The following is a 16,460-nucleotide window of genomic DNA, read 5'->3' on the forward strand; positions in this document are numbered from 1 at the left end:
CTTTTAAATGTTTATAAATATTTACAAGGATGGATATTAACTAGACTTATTGTTGTGATTATTTTCCAAAATATACAAATACTGAATCTAAACTATGTCAGTTATATCTCAGTAAATAAGTTGCTCCCCTAAGCCACTGTCAAGTAGTAGATGATATTTTTATTCAGTTCACTTAAAAAAAAAATCAGAATACATGCAGAGAGTGTTTTCATGGGTAAGGACCTAAGCTTTACGCCCACATTTTCTGTGAATTGGGAAATGCCTGAGAAATTTATGGACTGATGAGAATGGCCTGTTAGACACTTGCACGCAGCCTTCCCAGGAGCCTTGTCAGAAGGTCAGTGACTTGGTATAATAAGACCCATCTACTCCAGAATTATGAGCACGAGTCTTTGTGAAACTAAAGCCTCCCTTGCTCAACTAAGCAGTATTCTGGATGGAAATGAAACATACCCCAGTGACAGAAATCAAGATGCATGAATTCTGTGTGCATATAATGGCTCCATAAGAGGAGTAATTTTCTATTATAGCAACAGATATGTTGCTTGAATTCCCTTTTAGTTCCAGAGTCTAAGGGGAGAAATCATAGACTTCAGGTAACCATGGGTTTGAGCTAGGTGATAATCTTTTATTGTCTTTTCTTACAAAACTTTTGTGGTATTAGGCAAACATTGGCTGTATGTCTAAGTCCTTCAGCCTTCTACCAGACTTCACAGATCCATGAGGTATCTCTTAAATTTTTGTTGATGGCATTCTCATGTGCAGGGGTGTCTTTTATCTCTCAGCTTCATGCTTACCCTTCTACATGTTTACCCTTCCTCTTCACTACAGAAAGGGGAAATGTTAGTTACTCAGTCATGTCCGACTCTTTGCCATTCCCTGGACTGCAGCCTGCCAGGCTCCTCTGTCCATGGGATTCTGCAGGCAAGAATACTGGAGTGGGTTGCCATGCCCTTCTCCAGGGGATCTTCCCAACCAGAAATTGAACCCAGGTCTCCTGCACTGTAGGCAGATTCCTTACCATCTGAGATACCAGGGAAGCCCTTACCACAGTCGTGAGAAGACTGCAAAATACATCTTGGAATTCCTCACCAGTTGGCATCCACTGGGATGCAGGAGATGGAAATCTGGGGGAGAGGAGAAGGGGAATGACCGCTGCTTGGGCTTGTAACAGCGGCAGTATCAGCGACCATGTTAGCAATGGTAGCGGCCAGGCCAGCAACAGCGGTAACAGCAGCAGTAATAAAGTTTCAGAAAGAACACAGAAGCAAGACTAGTGAGTGAGTACCAGGTCCTGGGGCGCTGTTTCGGCAGCAATGGCCCAACAGAAGTAGCCTCTGTGGCCCAGTGTTCATGGGCTCTGGTTGAAATCATTTTTCCCTTTGACCGCCAGCTCTAGGTGCAGTAGTAATTTAGTGCAATTGCCAATCTTTGGATTAGCTAACCTTTCTTGTTTTGCTCCCATGCAGGCCATTCCCAAACTTTTCTATTTCTTATATTCAGTTCCCTCTCAGTCAAATGCCTAGGTCTGTCTCTGTTTTCCCTACCTGGCAGGGAGTGATCATGTTGTTATGAATCAGCATGTGTGTGTAACTGTCAGCAGATGTGGTGAGCCCTAGAAGGCATTTCATCACATCCTGGAAAAACATTCAAGGGAGACTCAACAGACAGTGTCAACTCTGCAGACAACTGATCTTTCTCTCTCAGTAGAGAATCACCTCTCCGACCTGAATCTGAGAGGTTTGGGGGTATTCACTGGCATTTATAGACTCTTGCTTGTATCATGTTTATTCCCCAGAAGGTCTGCACTTAAATTATTGTGGGAAAATGCAAACTATTTTTGTGTGTTGAGTCTTTTCTCTCTTAAGCTATACAATTCATCACTTTTATCTCCCTATATTTTTCTTCCCTTTAGCCTCTGAAGAATCTTGAATTTGTGGTTTTCTTTTTTGCTATTTCTTCTTCCATTTTCCCTTGGAACTGTTCATTTTTGCAGACAATCTGAAAAAAAGTAGTCTGTAGTCATAACGCTAGCCCAGAGGAAGTGATAAGATTGCTCTCATGAGTCAGGTTACAATGGGAGGCTCACGATGATGACGTCCGTGTGGGCAAGAATCTTTTGGCATAAGTTCTTCATCATGTGCCCTCAAATCAAGATCAAACATGGAGAATAGCACACTCCTCCAAAAACTGAGAACAGAACATTATCTTAAAATATGGGACCACTCCATAGATTACCACAAGTTTATGCCTGTACCTCTGTATTTAGGAATTATTCCCTCATCCTTCTGAGCAACAGGGATGGGGATCACTGATTCCAAATCTGAGAAATACACATGTAATGGGCTGTTGCCCTGATGGATCTCTTGACCTTTAATATTCAGTCTCTCTGTTTCCATGTACTGTTCTTCCTGGTGTCTGCACTGAATGCAGATATGGTAGATTAGAAGTTGACACTTAATTAGTTATAAAATTTGGGGGGAAAAAAAGATAAAAGATTAAACTGTGCAGCTGCATGTTGCCTAGAAGCAGGGAAAGGCGAGCAGCCAAATCTCCCAGCTCTTTGCTTCATCACATGATGTTGCTTGGATATCAGCTTATCAACACACAGGATTGTACCGCCACCACCCCATGAAGAAAGAGACCTTGCAGGAAAAGCTACACTGAATATGAATCCCAGCTTTTTAAAGAGGGGAGATTACAATACAGGGTAAGTTTCTTTTAAGCAAATCTGTCTTTTTGTTTCAGATAGAATTTTTTTGGTAGATATTTCCTCCCTGAGCTCTGCAAGCATTTTAATCAAACTTTATCAAGTGCAGACCACTTGATTTGGTAAGATGGATTTCCTTAGCAATAGCCCAAGGAAAGCACACATGAATTGCTGCCCTACGAAAGGCTGTCAGTCATTTCCTGATGCTATTTGAGGAAAGGAAAAAAAAAATCTTTCCAGCTTTGAAGAATATTTATGTTCTGCTCTACAGACCTGGAAAATGGGAGGAGGGATATGGAGATGATTTGATTACAAGGTAGAGTGTAGGCGTCTATCACCATCAACATTAAAAGAGTGTATCTTGGTTGGGATGCCTTCCGGAGAGCACATGGAAGGAAAGTGGTATTGAATAAAATACTTATAGTCTAAATTATAAGTTTATACTAAGGAAACAAGACACACAAAGATGCCGACTGACGTTTCCCTAATAAATTTCTCTTCTGGAAAATCTGAGCCTTAGCTCTGTAAACTTGGAACCAGAGATTTCTCACGTTAAAATTCTTAAGGGCATGTACTGTGGTGCTCCTGCGTGCACGTGCGCATGAGCAGACAATAAGGTAGAGGAGCGAGGAGGAACTGGCCTAAAGTGAGAGCATTCTATTTTCAAATCTCAGCTAATCATATTATATACAGAATGGATAAACAACAAGGTCCTACTCTATAGCACAGGGAACTATACCCAACACTCTGTAATAAACCATAATGAAAAAGTATATGAAAAGGAATGTATATATACGTACAACTGGATCACTCTGCTGTATAGCCAAAATCAACACAACACTGTAAATCAACTATACTTCAGTAAAATGAATTTTTAAAACATTTCAGGTAATCAAGTAAACCAATGAGGTAGACATTGTTGGCAAGGGCAAAGGAGGGAAGAGAGGAGAAATGCTGGGATTTCCACTCTGCCATGTTAACCCTGCTCCAATATGTTTATTCTTTCTTGATGGTTAATTTTTAAATTATTCTATCCACCTCAGATTCTAAATCCTGAATTGCATGGAAAGGAAATGAGACTTAATCGTAGTAGCTGTGGCGCCTTCATTCTGCATCTTCGTCAGATTAGAAACATGGCCAGATTTAACAGCTTCTTTAATAGTACCAGGTTGGGAAACAGCAAATCTGAATGTGCAAGAAATGGAAAATGATGCAAAGATATAGATACTGCCATGATAAATCATATTTTCAAAGTCTATTAAATGTGCTAGGAAGGTGCATAACAGAGAGAGGATGATCTCCCTGTTCTAATATCACAGTGGATGTACACAGGGAATAAATAGTAAAATGAATCAATCAAGTGACAATAGTTATGCACTGTTAAATTATGGATGATCGTATTTCCTCTTCTATTTTAAAATTTTCAAAAATGATATATATTACTTATAGAATCAGATAAAGTAATAACTATTATTTAGAGTTATCAAGAAATAACTGTTAAGACCCGATGTGGTTTTACAACCCACCTGTTCCAAATGCAGAGTAAGCAGAAAGACAAAGGACTCTGATTTATTCCCTCGGGTTGGGTCCCATGACTTCATGGCAAATAGATGGGAAGAAGTGGAATCAGTGACAGATTTTATTTTCTTGGGCTCCAAAATGACTGCGATGGTGACTGCAGCACAAAATTAAAAGACACTTGCTCCTTGGAAGAAAAGCTATGATGAACTTAGACTACATATTAAAAAGCAGAGACATCGCTTTGCTGACAAAGGTCTGTATAGTTAAAGCTACGGTTTTTCCAGTAGTCACGTAAAGATGTGAGAACTGGACCATAAAGAAGGCTGATCACCGAAGAATTGATGCTTTCAAACTATAATGCTGGAGAAGACTCATGAGAGTCCCTTGGATAGCCAGGAGATTAAACTAGTCAATCCTAAAGGAAATCAATTCTGAATATTTACTGGAAGTACTGACACTGAAGCTGAAGCTCCAATACTTCAGCCACCTAATGTGAAGAGCCGACTTATTGGAAAAGACCTTGATGCTGGGAAATATTGAGGGCAGAAGGGGGCAACCAAGGAAGAGATGTTTGTATGTCATCATCGACTCAGTGGACAAGAGTCTGAGCAAACTCTGGGAGATAGTGAAGGACCGGAAGCCTAGCGTGCTGTCGTCCCTGGCTACAGCAAAGAGTCAGACATGGCTTGGCGATGGAACAAGTAAGGGATGAAAATTGGGAAAAATGCAGAATTAAGAAGTCTGGTGAGGTCCAATTCTATGGAAACATTTGAGAAAATGTCTTTTCCCTTGAAATAAATAGCATCTATCTTTTTACTTATTTACTTGATTGCTTACTTACTCAGGTACATCCCCCAAAACTGTTTGAACAACATGAAAATTTATGTTGTGCTTTGTTGTTGCTTCTAGGCACAGAATAAAGATGGGAGAAAAATGGAAAAGACAACAAAAGCTGCGCAATGTGCCACATATTCCTTGCATTCGAGTCCCTCGCTCTGCCTCTGACACGCCGTTGCTGAAGGTGCAGCATGTTATTCACAGATGGAGGGGCCTTCTCTGGCTCTTCTTCAGGGGGTGAGGGTTTACCTGGCATTAGGGAGAACACAGGGCTCGACGCACACCCTCGCTGTGTGTCAACAGTGTGTCTGAGAGAATGAAGGAGCACTCGGATAATCTAATCCTACATCCGTCCCCCTTTAGGAACTCTTCCCCTTAAGGAAAGCTAAGCAATAGGGTAACAACATCAAAAATGTCATCTGCTATCTCATGGACTTAGAGAACGAACTTACGGTTGCCAGGGGGCAGGATGAGGGGAAGGGATGGGTAGGGTGTTTGAGATGGACAGGTACACCCTGCTGTATTTCAAATGGGTAACCAACAAGGATCACTATACAGCACAGGGAACTCTGCTCAACATAATTTGGCAGCCTGGATGGGAGGGGAATTTGCGGGAGAATGGATACATGTATATGTATGGCTGAGTCCCTTCCTTGTTCAACTGAAACTATCACAACATTCTTAATGGGCTATACTCCAGTATTAAAAAAAAGCTTTTTTTAAAAACCCACACCTCTGAGTTTTGAGCTGTGTTGGCTATACCCCAATACAAAATAAAAAGTTTAAAATAAAATAAAATCAGGGAAAAAAGCATTATCTATTACTTCTCCTTTAGGAAGATGGTATTCTCCTAAGGAAAAGAACTATGCTTTTTTTTTTCCCCCTTGTAAAATAAAACTATAATTTTCAAGGTTTTATCTTATATAATGGAAACTCCCATTGCACTTTGGAGGTTTGCTCTTGAAATGGATTGCAATTTTCATGTTATATTGTTCTCAATCATTTGAAAAGGCTTAATTAGGGATCTATTCTCTTCTTCAAATATATTATCTTTTAAAACATCTAATTTGGAAACTGTAAAACTGAAATAATATCTCAAGTGTGAAGTACTTGGCTCAGCTACTTTCTCTCTGAATATATTTGTAATATCAAGTTTAAGGTCTCTAGATCTTTAAAAAAAACTGACAGATTTCAACACCACACAAAATGTTTTAGCAGATAAAATTCACTTAGCTTATATATAATTATCTTAAGTTTACTTTTTACTACATGGTTATCAACTGGTTTTGAAATTCTGTCATTCCTTTGAATGTTTTAGCCTAAGGTGAAATTATTTTGGGTTTCCCAGGTGGCATTAGTGGTAAAAAAACCTGCCTGCCCAATGCAGAAAATATGAGACATGGGTTCAATCCCTGGGTCGGGAAGATCCCCTGGAGAAGGAAATGGCAACTCACTCCACTATTCTTGCCTGGAGAATCCCATGGACAGAGGAGCCTGGCGGGCCACAGTCTATGGGGTCACAGAGTTGGACACGACTGAGCAACTTAGCACACACACACACACACACACACACACGGACTTATTTCATCTTGATTTTTCTAAAACGTTGATGCCACTTTCTCTGTTTCCTCATCGCTATATATCAGGCAAATATATAAAAGCAACTGTAATGCAGCCCTGACTGTTCCTCCCTGCACTAGGTGGTAGCTTTCCAAATGGTCCCCTTACCAGTGGTCTGTCTTCCCTTAAGGCCATTCTGCATAGCAGGTCCAGAGTGCTCTTGACAATGCAGATCCAGTCAGCTCAAAGAATGGCATTTGGGCCTGGGTAATTCTTGTCTAGAGGCACTGGTGTATGTTCAGCATCCCTGGCCTCTAACCCCTGAATGCCAGCGGCAACCATCTTCCTTCCCACCATCTCTGACAACCAAGAATTCCTTCAGACACTGCCAAATGTCCCTTGAGGGTCAAAATCACTCCTGTTGGAAACCACTGCCTTAAAGAAAGACCAGTGTTTCTTCATAGTAAAGATAATCTTTAACCTCTTAATGTAGCGTAAAAGGCTTCCGTGATCTTCCGCTGTCCCACTCTAGAGGCTTTTCCAGCTCAGACTCTATATCCTGGTTAAAATAAATTTTTTTGTAATTGCAGTGAAAGTGTTAGTAGTTCAGTTGTATCCTACTCTTTGTGACTCTATGGACTGCAGCCGGCCAGACTCCTCTGTTCATGGAATTCTCCAGGCAAGAATAGTGAAGTGGCTTGCCATTTCCTTTTCCAGGGGATCTTCCCAACCCAAGGCTCAAACCTGAGTCTTCTGCACTGCAGGCAGATTCTTTACTGCCTGAGCCACAAGGTTAAAGTTAAAAAAAAAAAGAAATGCCAAAAGTCTGGTTCCCCATATATTCAGATATTTTGTACCCCAGAAGAAAATCTGTACCACTTTCTCTCTCTAATCAGCCTTTCATTTTCTTCTAGTCCAGTGGTTTCCCAAATTTTATGGAGCAAGTGTCAAAACCACCCGGAGGTCACCAGAGTCCTGGGTCTCCCACCCCTCTCCCCGTGTAGGAGAGATTCTGTAGGTCTGGTGAGGCCTGGGAATCTGCATTTCTCACAGATTCCTGTGATGCTGATGCCTTTTGAGAATTCATATTCTAGCGCCTTTAGGGAATCTCTCCTGACAAGGCAGACTCAGACATGTTGGTCTTCTCTTTCAGGAAGCTTCTCTGACTCCTTAACATGAGCTTATATTCCTGATAAGGCAGACTCAGACGTGTTGGTCCTCTCTTTCAGGAAGCTTCCTTGACTCCTTAACATGAGCTTATATTCCTTCTCTGTTTTCATAGCACTTTTTCACTAATGACCTTGAATGCTTATCACATTACCCATCCGCTCATCTATCTTCTCTGCTTACGCTGAGAGCTCTGAATGGAAAGTTCTTTTACTCTCCAGAGGCCTGGCACACTTTAGGCCCTGTGCAGATTCTCAGTCTACCTTCCTCAACAAGGATTACAACAGATCAGTACAGGTTGCTGTCGTTCAGTCGCTAAGTCGTGTCTGACTCTCTGTGACCCCATGGACTGCACCATGCCAGGCTTCCCTGTCCTTCACCATCTCCCGGAATTTCTTCATGTCCACCGAGTCAGTGATGCCATCCAACCATCTCATCCTCTGTCATCCCCTTTTCCTCCTGCCTTCAATGTTTCCCAGCATCAGGGTCTTTTCCAATGAGTCAGCTCTTTGCATCAGGTGGCCAAAGTATTGGAGCTTCAGCATCAGATATTGAAATCCTTGGATCTCCCTCAGCCTAATACTGTGACCTACCTACCTAGAATCTTTATTTTTTTAACTCATTTTCACCATTACAGATGCCAGTGGAAGATGGTTTAAGTAAACTAAGGGAGGTGAAAGGAAACTCACTGAGAGAGGGGCAAGGGGAGAGAAACAGTGGGAGAAGCATCTTATTTCTGTGTGAGTCAGCTTTGAATACATCACACTCTGATCCTCAAGTCCAGCAACTCACCAGAGTCCCCTGCTCTGCTCTGGCAGGACCTAACCCAAGGGCAGCAGCGCTATTTTTACAGTATCATGAGGATTTACAGCCCCAGGCCCCAGTGGGAGGCCCTGCAGACCCGCTACATTCACAGCCTTCAGCACCAGCAGCTGCTTGGTGAGTTTAACTACCCGACCGGAACCAGGCATCTCAGGAAGGGGGACTCCTAAGCTACAGCTGGAAGTCGGGTTTCCAGATAAATAATTCAAGAAGAATGGCCTCCTGTCAGCCTGCTGTTTTATCAACACGGTTGGTAGGTCAATTTAAAAATGATTTTCTCTGACAATAAAAAGCAAGGCTTTATGGGGAAATTAAGAGGGCTTAAAGAAATTGGAGTAGGGTTTGTTATCAAATGTCAACAACTCTCAGATTTACAAGCACTTGATCTAGTGGAAGCAGCAATGGGCTTGGGCAGATGATCTAGGCTAACCCACCGCTCAGCCCATCGCTGGTCGTGCAGACTCACTAGCTTGTTTAAGTCACAGCAATAATGCTTATGTTTATTAAGTATCTACCATGTTTCCAACACTGTGCTATGAGCTCTACACAAAATATTTCATTTTCACCCCCACTTTACTGCTGTGGGAAACTGTAGCTCAGACAGGTTACAGGACACGATCAAGATCACACAGAGGAAACATCAGTGAGGAGCATCACACCAAAGATCACACGTCTTCACCCCAAGGTCTGCCGTCTCTCTTATTCCACAACCACATGGGATTTTATGAACCTGAAAGAATGGTTGTGGAAAACCTTCATAGATCGTAAGCAACGGTCTATGGAAAGGTAGTTATTATTAAAATCCTTTTCTTCCAGGAGATGTTCTCAGTCTCTGCCTCCTACTTATTACACTCTTCTAACTCCAACAGAGCCTTTCTTCTGTAAACACTCACTTGTCTTTACACATCTATCTTATTAGTGTTGTTCCTGTATTTGCACAAAAGGAAAGCACAGTTTTTGCAAATGATTTAAAATCAAGAACAAGCAACAACAGCATTTTCCTTTTGTGCAAATACAGGAACAACACTAATAAGGGAGAAGTGCTCAAGACAAGTGAGTGTTTGCAGGAGATCTCTGATTAGCTGCCCAGCTAGCTCGGTCAGCAGAGCATGAGACCCTTAATCTCAGGATTGTGGGTTCACGCCCCATATGGGCAAGGTTTTGTTTCCCAGGTGGCCCTAGTGGTGAAGAATCCACCTGCCAGTGCAGGAGACATAAGAGATGCGGGTTTAATCCCTGGTTCGGGAAGATCCCCTAGAGAAGGAATTGGCAACCTGCTCCAGTATTCTTGCTTGGGAAATCCCATAGACAGAGGAGCCTGGTGGGCTAGAGTCCACAGGATCACAAAGAGTTGGACACATGAGTAAGTTAAACAACTTGACCAGGGTCATGAAACTAGTAAATGGCAGAACCAGAATTTAGCCGGATCCCCGTGCCTGACTGAAAGCATGAGGATTATCATCTGGTAGCCTTATTTGTAGAGTAAAACTGCACAGAAGCCAATGAAACCAGGAACAGAGATATGCAATGTTTAGTGCCCATAAGACACTTGTCTATGTTATGAAAATACAGTCTTCCAGGGATTTCCCTGGTGGTCCACTGGTTAAGACTTTGAGCTTCCAATGGAGGGGGCATGGGTTCGATCCCTGATCTAGAAACTAAGATCCTACATACCATGCAGCGGGACCCAAAAAAAATACAGACTTCCAAGCCTAACCTCCTGTGTTTCTGACTCAGAAGTTCTTTGAAATAGAGTCGGAAACCTGCATTTTTAAAGAGCATTATTAGTGTGGCCTCAACCAAATGATTCTGTTGTGCAGGGTCTGCAGACTGCACTTTAAAAACACCGAGACCAAATGTATCTGTTTCTATCTGAAGCAAGTTTGCTATTAAAGATAAGCAACTCATGTGAAGATTTCTCATGGCTCAAGTCCCTCTCCAAATATTTGTCTATTTGGCAATAACTACAGACTATTATTCATTTAATTAATTTACGAACTTATTCAATGAGAAATGTACCAGAAGAAAAACATACCTCATACCCTGAAAAACTGTACAATTTGAGAATGCTAAACATAATTGTTTCTACCATACAAAGTAGAAGGAATTTTGTGCCTATGTGGATATTTGCAGAGTTGTTTGCTTTGTAAAGCTGTTGACTTTGAAGTTTATCTCCTTTCTTCCCTCCAGGCTATATTACTCAACGGGAAGCCTTGGCCTGTGCGGCCGTACTAAGAGATTCAACCAAAAGGGCCTCAGCCAAGGCAGGTCCTCATAGAACCGTCCCCCAGAGAGCCGCGGGCAGGACAAGAACACAGCCCTCAGCAAGACCTGTGTGTGTGATTCCACTCAGGGCCAAAAGCACAAGGCTCCCATCCCTCAGGTCCAAGGCTGTGCACAAGCTCTGAACAAGTGGGTGCCCACGTTCCCCTAGCATCTAGTGAGTATTGAGTGCATATCTGTTGAATAGAAGTAAATAAAAGAATAACGTCTAATACAAACCCCACACTTGGAAATAATCTCTCCCATTCACATGCATTTTGCCAGCAAGAACAAGTAGAAAGGTTTAAGAGCAATGGAGCTAAGAGTAAGCAAGCCTACAATGGGAGAGGGGAAGAGTGCGATGAATGGAGAAAGTAGCATCAACGCACACACGCACTACCAGGTGCAAAACAGACAGCTGGTGAGAAGTTGCTGTATCGCACGGGGAGCCTGGCCTGGCGTTCTGTGGTGACCTGGATGGGAGGGAGGGAAGCTCACAAAGGAGGGGATATATGTACAGTTATGGCTGACTTGCATTGTTCTTTGGCAGAAACAAACACAACGTTCTAAAGCAAGTTTCCTCCAATTAAAATTTTTTTAAAGAGTAAGCAAGGCATGTAAACCCATGGCTGATTCATGTCAATGTACGGCAAAAACCACTACAATATTGTAAAGTAATTAGCCTCCAATTAAAATAAATAAATTTTTAAAAAAAGAGTAAGCAAGACTTTCATTCCAACTATAATCCGTAGAATAAAATGACTTTTAAAGCTTTTGGAATAAAAGCTTCCTTTGAATTAGAACATTCCAGAGAAACCCCAGGAACACAGGAAGAGGACAAGTGACCAGAGGGTTCAGGTCCTCTGTCACTGGGTGAACAATTTTGCAAGCCCCCTGCTGTGTATACTGAAAATAAGCAGACCGACACAGAGGGAACACTGGGCATGCATGGCTTCTGGACCACACCATCTCAGCAGGTGCTGGACCGTGCCTTTCCATGGGCTCCGTCCTCTTGACTTCCCCATCAAACAACAGCATTCAACTTGGACCCAAATCTTCTGGTTCTTGCCTAACGCAGTCACTTTGTATCCTCTTGAAACTTATCAACCTGCTACAGCTGGGTTCCTTCTACACAGCTGTAATTGACCTTGGCACGGGTAAGAGGATTCGTGCACATATCTTCCCCTGGCAGCTGAAGATAGTCTCAGCAGCAGAAGAAATAACCTCAAAGAATGGACCTTTTATGGCCTTAATGGTGTTAAAACCACTGTTGTTGTTCAGTCACTAAGTCGTGTCTGACTCTTTGCGACCCCATGGACTGCAGCCTGCCCAGCTTCCCTGTCCTTCACTACCTCCCAGAGTTTGCCCAAGTTCATGTCCACTGAGGAGAAGGAAATGGCAACCCACTTCAATACTCCTGCCTGGAGAATCCCATGGACAGAGGAGCCTGGCAGGCTAATGTCCATGGGTCACAAAGAGCTGGGTATGACTGAAGTGACTTGGCATGCATGCATGCATGTCCATTGAGGAGGTGATGCTACCCAACTAGTTAAGACTACACAGATAAGCAAAAAAACGAGATAACAATGAGTCAGATCACCATACAAATGGCAGAGTATTTTGTTAGTGACATTTAATAGTTACGTCACTAGTGATTTTTTTGTGTGTTAAAAGTAAGTCAGCAGTGCTCACAGAAAGTCAAAATGTAAAAATGTCTTTCTTCATCTAATTTCTAATCGTTCAACCTCTTTCTCTCATTCAAATCATTCAATGACATTGTCAAGCCTATAAAAAGGAGTTGGTTGAGATGGAATATTAACTTGCTTGACAAGGAATATGCTAACATTGATCTGAGAAGAAGATGCTGCAATCTCAAAAGAAAAAACTCATTGATGATTATCATCATCTTCATCCTACAACTATTAACAGAGAAGATGTAAAAGTTCATGTGAGATTCTGAAGACTCCCAGTACTGGTTCTGAGATCTGATCTACTTTTCTTTGGGAGGGATGAGGGTGTGTGGTTGGAAGTCTTGGGGAAGCCAGTGCTGACTGTACTGGGTTCCTACACTTAATCACAAAGAAGCTTCTTGATCTCTATGAATCCAGGCCCCAATTCATGTACTCTAAGGATGTGAGAGTTGGACTGTGAAGAAAGCTGAGCGCCAAAGAATTGATGCTTTTGAACTGCGGTGTTGGAGAAGACTCTTGAGAGTCCCTTGGACTGCAAGGAGATCCAACCAGTCCATTCTGAAGGAGATCAGCCCTGGGGGTTCATTGGAAGGACTGATGCTGAAGCTGAAACTCCAATACTTTGGCCACCTCATGCGAAGAGTTGACTCATTGGAAAAGACCCTGATGCTGGGAGAGATTGGGGGCAGGAGGAGAAGCGGACAACAGAGGATGAGATGGCTGGATGGCATCATCGACTTGATGGACATGAGTTTGGGTAAACTCCAGGAGTTAGTGATGGACAGGGAGGCCTGGCATGCTGTGATTCATGGGGTTGCAAAGGGTCGGACATGACTGAGCAACTGAACTGAACTGAAGGAGCTCTATGTTTCTAGATTAAGAATTGTTGTGAAAGTGACTCAGTCGTGTCTGACTCTTTGCAACCCCATGGACAGTAGCTCCCAGGCTCCTCTGTCCATGGAATTCTCCAGGCAAGAATACTGGAGAAAGTTGCCATTTCCTTCTCCAGGGGATTTTCCCAACCCAGGGATTGAACCCAGGTCTCCTGCATTGCAGGCAGATTCCTTACTTCCTAAGCCACCAGGGAAGCCCTTTAGGTGGGCTTAAAAGGAAGAAAAAAAAAATCAAATGGAACTGGGGTGGGCTATATAGGGTAGCCCTCTTAAGGCACAGAGGTTTGTGGTCGACCTAACTTGGCCTGTTTTAACCATCAAAGGAGCATTTATCCTTTTGAAACTCTTGCAGGCACTTTCAGCTTAGACCTTTTTTGATGGGCACAGATACCTGCTATGAAAACCTTAGCTAGTGATGCAGAATATCAAGGAGGCCACTTATAATTCTGAGCAGCATTCCTATATCAAAAACTTCAGAAGGGCAGCAATGGAGAAACAGACATAGAGAACAGACTTATGGACATGGGGAGAGGGGAGGAGAGGGCGAGATGCATGGAGGGAGTAACAGGGAAACTTACATTACCATATGCAAAACAGACAGCCAACGGGAACTCGCTGTATGGCTCAGGAAACTCAGGAGCCCCTGGTGGCTCAGACAGTAAAGAGTCTGCCTGCAGTGTGGGAGACCTGGGTTCAATCCCTGTGTCAGGAAGATCCCCTGGAGAAGGGAATGGCTGCCTACTCTTGTATTCTTGCCTGGAGAATCCCACGAACAGAGGAGCCTGATGGGCTACTGTCCATGGGGTAGCAAAGGGTCAGACACAACTGAGTGACTTCACTTTCACTTTCTCAGAAAACTCAAACATGGACTCTGTATCAACCTAGAGGGGTGGGATGGGGAGGGAGATGGGAGGGAGGTTCAGGAGAGAGCGGATATATGTATACCTGTGGCTGATTCATGTGGAGGTTTGACAGAAAACAACAAAATTCTGTAAAGCAATTATCCTTCATTAAAAATAAATAAATTAAAAAAAAAAAAAACTTCAGCAGCACTTTGTTTCTGATAGAAAATTGTGAAAGCTAATTATCAAGTGGATGGTACAAGGCACAAAAGAACAAATAAATCGAAGTTGGTGCAGAAGGTCCCACTTGTTGGATCTCTCTTCTGAGAGGATAATGTCACACCTATTGAACCCCACACCCAAAGTGTATGAGGAATATGATTGGTTGTGATACTGGAAAAAGGTGATCACCCGGGGGTTGCTGAGAAAGATGGTTGAGATGAAACAAAGGGCGAACTGTAACTTCTAGGAAGGTCTACAGTGCTGACCTGTCGGAGACTCTATTGCTTGTCCTTTCAGTGTCAGTAGACATCATCAGAATTTAAAGTCCTTGAGATTACTAACATTTTCAGTGAAGTGACTAGCACCACAGACTAGGTGCTGGTACCCAGAACTAGTGCCTGGTCTGTGGTAGATAATCAATAATACTTGTTAATAATTATAAAACATTGAAAAGTGAAGTCGCTCAGTCGTGTCCGACTCTTTGCAACCCCATGGACTGTAGCCCACCAGGCTCCTCCATCCATGGAACTTTCTAGGCAAGAGTACTGGAGTGGGTTGCCATTTCCTTCTCCAGGGGATCTTCCCAACCCAGGGATTGAACCCAGGTCTCCCACATTATGGGCAGACGCTTTACTGTCTGAGCCACCAGGGAATAACATAAAACACTGAAAGATTTGGCAAATCAGACTGGTCTATGAATTTGTGCTATTATTTCTAGGGTTCCAGGAGGCCACAGCTACTTTTTGTTTGTGAAGAACAGTGCATAGGAGCAGTTCATCCAGATGCCAGCGATAGGGGTGCATTGTCTGGGAAGGATTTTAAGATAATAATAAAGCTGATTAAATGTTGGTCTGCATTCTATCATCACTATAAGCCAGCAATTCTAAACAATATGAATGACAAAATATTCCTTTACCAAAAATCTTTTTGTTGGCCTAAGGTCTAAACAATTGCTGAGCTTACTGTTGAGTTTTAATAATATATATGTAAGCTTGAAAGCAACATATTTTTATTGCTTTTCCTTTAATAATCATTTTATTCTGCACAGAAAGTAATTCCGAGAATTCCAAAACCATATCAGTTCACATATCTCCAACCACTCTGGTACTATGTATTCTCGCATTTAAACAAAAGGTTTTGAATGAACAATGACCAATTATTACACCATGATCATAAAAACAAAGGAAAAAAGAACTTGAATTATTACTTCAATTCTTTACGTGGCCACTTAAACTTTTTGTCCTTTTAAACAGTTTTATTGAAGTATAATTTATATGCAGTAAATGTACTCAAAGTTCAATGAGTCTTGACAAATGAATACAGTCATGAAACCACCACCACAATCATGATATAGGACAGTCTGTTACCCTAAAGGTTTCCTTGTGTACTTCCATAAACAATCTCCTCCCTCAAAGTCTGGTCCATGATAATCACTGACCTGCTTTCTATCACCATAGTTTTGCCTCTTCTAGAATTCTCATAATTAGAATCAGGGTAGACAGTTTTTTGTATCCAACTTCTCTCACTTAGCGTGACACTCTTGTGGTTCACTGTGTGGCCTGCGTAGCATTCCATTGTATGGATACACCACAATTGCTTATCCATTCACTAGCTGATGAACATTTGGATTGTTTCTAGCTTTGGACCATTACAAATAAAGCTTCTATGAATGCTATAGTGTAAACTTTTATGTGAACATAAGTTTTTATTTCTCCTGTTGTTCAGTTGCCTGGTCATCTCCAGCTCTTTTCTACCCCATGGACTGCAGCATGTCAGGCCTCCCTGTCCCTCACCATCTCCCGGAGTTTGCCTAAGTTCATGTCCACTGCATAAATTCATCCAGCCATCTCATCCTCTGGTGCCCTCTTCTCCTTCTGCCCTCAATCTTTTCCAGCATCAGGGACTTTTCCAATGAGCTGGCTGTTCATATCAG

The 16,460-nt window shown here is 42.4% G+C and overlaps 1 protein-coding gene across 2 annotated transcripts; it reads left to right on the top strand.

Annotated features, from left to right (window-relative positions):
- Window positions 1-2,580: 2,580 nt before the first annotated feature.
- On the top strand, window positions 2,581-16,053 carry FAM216B (family with sequence similarity 216 member B). Of its 2 annotated transcripts, XM_040267194.1 has the most exons (5): window positions 2,583-2,710; window positions 5,141-5,252; window positions 8,614-8,734; window positions 10,808-11,057; window positions 15,246-16,053. In XM_040267194.1, exons 1-4 carry the CDS (start codon window positions 2,670-2,672, stop codon window positions 11,023-11,025), a joined length of 492 nt encoding a protein of 163 aa, XP_040123128.1. In that variant the 5' UTR covers window positions 2,583-2,669; the 3' UTR covers window positions 11,026-11,057; window positions 15,246-16,053. The 2 variants fall into 2 exon arrangements, with proteins under 2 accessions (XP_040123127.1, XP_040123128.1); XM_040267193.1 differs by lacking the exon at window positions 15,246-16,053 and having other exon boundaries at window positions 2,581-2,710; window positions 10,808-11,187.
- The last annotated feature ends 407 nt before the right edge of the window (window positions 16,054-16,460 follow it).

Source organism: Oryx dammah, unplaced genomic scaffold (assembly GCF_014754425.2).
Source record: "Oryx dammah isolate SB20612 unplaced genomic scaffold, SCBI_Odam_1.1 HiC_scaffold_24, whole genome shotgun sequence".
Classification (NCBI taxonomy): Eukaryota; Metazoa; Chordata; class Mammalia; order Artiodactyla; family Bovidae; genus Oryx; species Oryx dammah.

Coding starts and splice junctions, on each gene's coding strand:
- FAM216B (XM_040267193.1), top strand. CDS start 2,670: ATGAATCCCAGCTTTTTAAAGAGGGGAGATTACAATACAGG. Junction 2,711..5,140: donor AGGGGAGATTACAATACAGG/GTAAGTTTCTTT, acceptor TGTTGCTTCTAG/GCACAGAATAAAGATGGGAG. Junction 5,253..8,613: donor CTGACACGCCGTTGCTGAAG/GTGCAGCATGTT, acceptor CTGCTCTGGCAG/GACCTAACCCAAGGGCAGCA.